This window comes from Tupaia chinensis, unplaced genomic scaffold (assembly GCF_000334495.1).
Source record: "Tupaia chinensis unplaced genomic scaffold, TupChi_1.0 Scaffold000532_1, whole genome shotgun sequence".
NCBI lineage: Eukaryota > Metazoa > Chordata > Mammalia > Scandentia > Tupaiidae > Tupaia > Tupaia belangeri.
Window position 1 is genome coordinate 4,595,850 of NW_006160045.1, and position 3,834 is coordinate 4,599,683.

At 44.8% G+C, this 3,834-nt stretch overlaps 1 protein-coding gene across 1 annotated transcript in view; it reads left to right on the forward strand.

Annotated features, from left to right (window-relative positions):
* The first annotated feature begins 3,255 nt into the window (after positions 1 to 3,255).
* The window catches only part of COX20 (cytochrome c oxidase assembly factor COX20), a 10,043-nt gene continuing 9,464 nt past the window's right edge, over positions 3,256 to 3,834 (forward strand). The window contains exon 1 of the mRNA XM_006157280.2: positions 3,256 to 3,336. Coding sequence (XP_006157342.1) covers positions 3,256 to 3,336 — 81 coding nt within the window. The remainder of the gene's footprint in view (positions 3,337 to 3,834) is intronic.

The window sequence follows — 3,834 nt, forward strand, 5'->3', positions numbered from 1 at the left end:
TCCTTGGGATTTCTGTACACACAGATCCAGCACATTTTTTAAAATTATTTTATTTATTTATTTATTTTAATTTGACCAGGGAGAGACAGAGTGAGAGAGAGAGAGCAAGCAAGCCGCCAGGTCCAGGACTCAAACCGCGGTCGGCCATGTGGGAGTCCAGCGTCCTTAGCCACCACACCACCTGCCGGCCCCAGAGGATGTTTTTTGTTTTTGTTTTTTTCTGGAGAGGTTTTTGCTATAGGGCACGTGTGCTCGCCAGAAAGACAGAGAGAGACCGGGGGTGGGGGGTGGTGGTGGGGGTGGTCTTATGGCCACGCCGCAATCCCTTCTCCTCCATTCTCCTCTCGGGATCTTGGGCACGTACGCACACGAGCCCGGCGTGAGTTTAAGCCACCAGGTCCAGGACGTGAACCGCGGTCGGCTACATGGGAGTTCAGCAACATAGCCATTACACTAACTGCTGGTCCCTCCAGCACATTTTTCAAATGACCTGGCTTGGGACTCAAAGTATGGAGCTGGCCATGTGAGATGCAGCAGCCTTATCCATCGCACTACCTCACTGGCCCAGTAACCCACCATTTTTTACACATCAAACTCCCAGCATAAACTTTAAAGTATAATCATATGGAGTGTTGAAAGGGTGTGAAGAAACAGGCTCTCTTAGACACTGTTGATAGCGAATGTCAATTGGTAGTATTCCTGGAGGACAATTTAACAGTATGTTTAAAATTTTTAAGTGTATATATCCTTTTGAATCTGTTATTCCACTTCCAGACATCTGTCCTACAAAAATCCTTGAACATGTGCATAAAGATGCTCACCGAAGCTTTTTGATCAGCAAAAAAAAAAGTAAACTTTCTATAGAAATGTCTTCTGAAGGAAAATGGTTAGATTACTAAGCAACCATTAAAATGAATGTGTAAATTTCTAAGTACTTACATCGACAATATTCCAACATATTGCTCAATAGCAAAAAATCAACTACTGAATGCAAATGACATAGGCCATTTGGATTTGCACCTCTCACACAAAGACATGTGTACATACATATGAGGACAGAAGTGGCAGAGAGATTTGCACTTTTCATCCCAAATATACCAGCACTGCTTTAATTATTATGAAATTATGTGTTTGTATATTTCAAATTAGGAAAAAAAGAAAAACACAGGTTGTACAGAGACATATCAAACTGAGCTGTGTTTACATAAGGGAGAAAGAAGGGGTAAAAGAGATTTTTACTTTTCTAAAAACTTAAACACCATGCAAGTATGATGCAATTTTTTGAGAAATTAAAAAATTGGGGGACTGGGGACCAGCAGTTAGCATTAATGACTATGTTGCTGGACTCCCATGTAGTCGACCGCAGTTCGAGTCCTGGACCTGGTGGCTTAAACTCACACCAGGCACATGTGCATGCATGCCCAAGATCCTGAGAGAATGGAGGAGAAGGGATTGTGGCGTGGCCAGTGCCCTTGGGGGGTGATTTCTTGCTTTCTGTATCTCTGTCTCTCTCTGTCTTTCTGGTGAGCACATGTGCCCTATAGCAAAAACCTCTAAAAAAATTGGGGTGCCAGTGGGCGGTGTGGTGGTTAAGGTGCTGGACACTCCCACATGGCCAACCACGATTCAAGTCCAGACTGGGTGGCTTGCTTTCTCACCTTCTGTCTGTCTCTGTATCTCTCTCTCATCAAATTAAAAATAAATTAATAAGTAAATAATTCTTTAAAATTTCTTTTTTCCTTTTTTTTTAGAGGTTTTTGCTATAGGGCGCATGCACTCACCAGACAGAGAGAGACAGAGAGATAGAAAGCAAGAAATCACCCCCCAGGGGGGATGGCCATGCCGCAATCCCTTCTCCTCCATTCTCCTCTCAGCATCTTAGGCACGCACGGACACGTGCCCAGCGTGAGTTTTAAGCCATCGGGTCCGGGACACGAACCGCGGTCAACTACGTGGGAGTCCAGCGACATAGTCATTACGCTAACTGCTGGTCCCTAAAATTTCTTTTTTAGTTTTAAGATATGGAGGACCAGCAGATGGCATAATGGCTATGTCGCTGGATTCCCACGTAGTCCACCGTGGTTTGAGTCCAGGACCTGGTGGCTTAAACTCACGCCACGTGTGAGTGCGTGCCCAAGATCCCAAGGGGAGATGGAGAAGAGATTGTGGCGTAGCCATCCCCCCTGGGGGGTGATTTCTCACTTTCTGTCTCTCTGGCCAGTGCATAAGCCTTATAGCAAAAACCTCTCAAAAAAAAGATTTTTGTTTTTTAAGATATGGGACCAGGGGTGGCATGGTGGTTAAGGCACTGGACTCCCACATGCCTAACTGCAGTTTAAGTCCTGGACCTGGCTGCTCGCTTTCTCACTTTCTGTCTCTCTCTCAAGTCTAAGTACCCTGTCTTAAATTTAAAAAATAAATACATAATAAAATGTAATAAATAATTCTTTTAAAATTTTTAATATACAGAAATATGAAAATGTCTCTGTATGAAAATACTTGTCAAAGACAAATGAAATGGACTCCAAGTCTACCCTAGCACTTCATATCACAATAAAAAATAAAATAGGATGACTTAATCGTGCTTTACCTGGTGTCCTTCCAGTTCTCCTTCCTTTACAACACAATTAGCAACTACTTCAAAAGAATTCCTGACTCCTTTACGGAATATTACTACCTTAAATATTACCTTTCAGAACAAGAGTTCAGTTTCACAAGAATGTTAACAGTGAATCTGAAACTCTCCTATCACAATAAAAAATAAAATAGGATGACTTAATCGTGCTTTACCTGGTGTCCTTCCAGTTCTCCTTCCTTTACAACACAATTAGCAACTACTTCAAAAGAATTCCTGACTCCTTTACGGAATATTACTACCTTAAATATTACCTTTCAGAACAAGAGTTCAGTTTCACAAGAATGTTAACAGTGAATCTGAAACTCTCCAGGAGATTGGGGGGGGAATAGTAGAGCAGCATGCATTATAATTTGAAACTCTCCAATTTCCCAAAACATACATACATATATACACTCACACACACGCACACACATATGTATTTATACTTTTAACCTGGCACTCATAAATACATTGAGTATTTTACTAGGGATTGGAAAAAGGGATTCAATGAGCACGAAGTTAAGGTCATTACATCGAATAAGAAAACGCTCAATTCGTGACAGTCCATCTTAAATCATCAGGGCTAAGATCGCGGCGCTGTACGTGCCAGGCCAGGCAGCGGCATAAATAGCAGCAGCATGACTTTGCACAATGACACTAATGCCGCCTCCCGGTTCCCCCAGGAGTACCCTCTGGAAATGAATACCCACGGCCTGAACGTGAGACACAAAGACACACGGAGAAAGGAGCCCTAGGCGGGAGAGTAAACAGTTCAACACGGAGAAAGAACCGTCGCGTTTCTTTCCACCGCTGGGAAGCTGGCTGGCGTCTTACAGCGGGCCAGCACGGCGTGCACGCGCTCTCGACCCAAGTCGCCAATATGTCACGTCCTGTCGCAGTTGCGGGGAGGAGTGTAACGGGGAACACGACCCAACATCCGTAACACACGTTGCAGGCGCCTTTCTTCTGGAACGCCATGCGCCTCACCCACCGCAGTCGGGTTCACTAGCTCCCTCCATTTTGTCCCCAGTCTCCTCTAGGCCCGCCAGCCGTGCTATTTTAAGGCCGCCGAGTAATAAAACCAAAAGAGGGAGGTGACATGGGCGTGGGGGCACCATTTGCTGGAGGCAGGCGCTCGGGACTAAATGGCTGCGGGTGCAGGGTGGAGCTGCCAAGGCCGGAAGGACAAAGGACTCTTAGGGGACACGGGCCGCCGA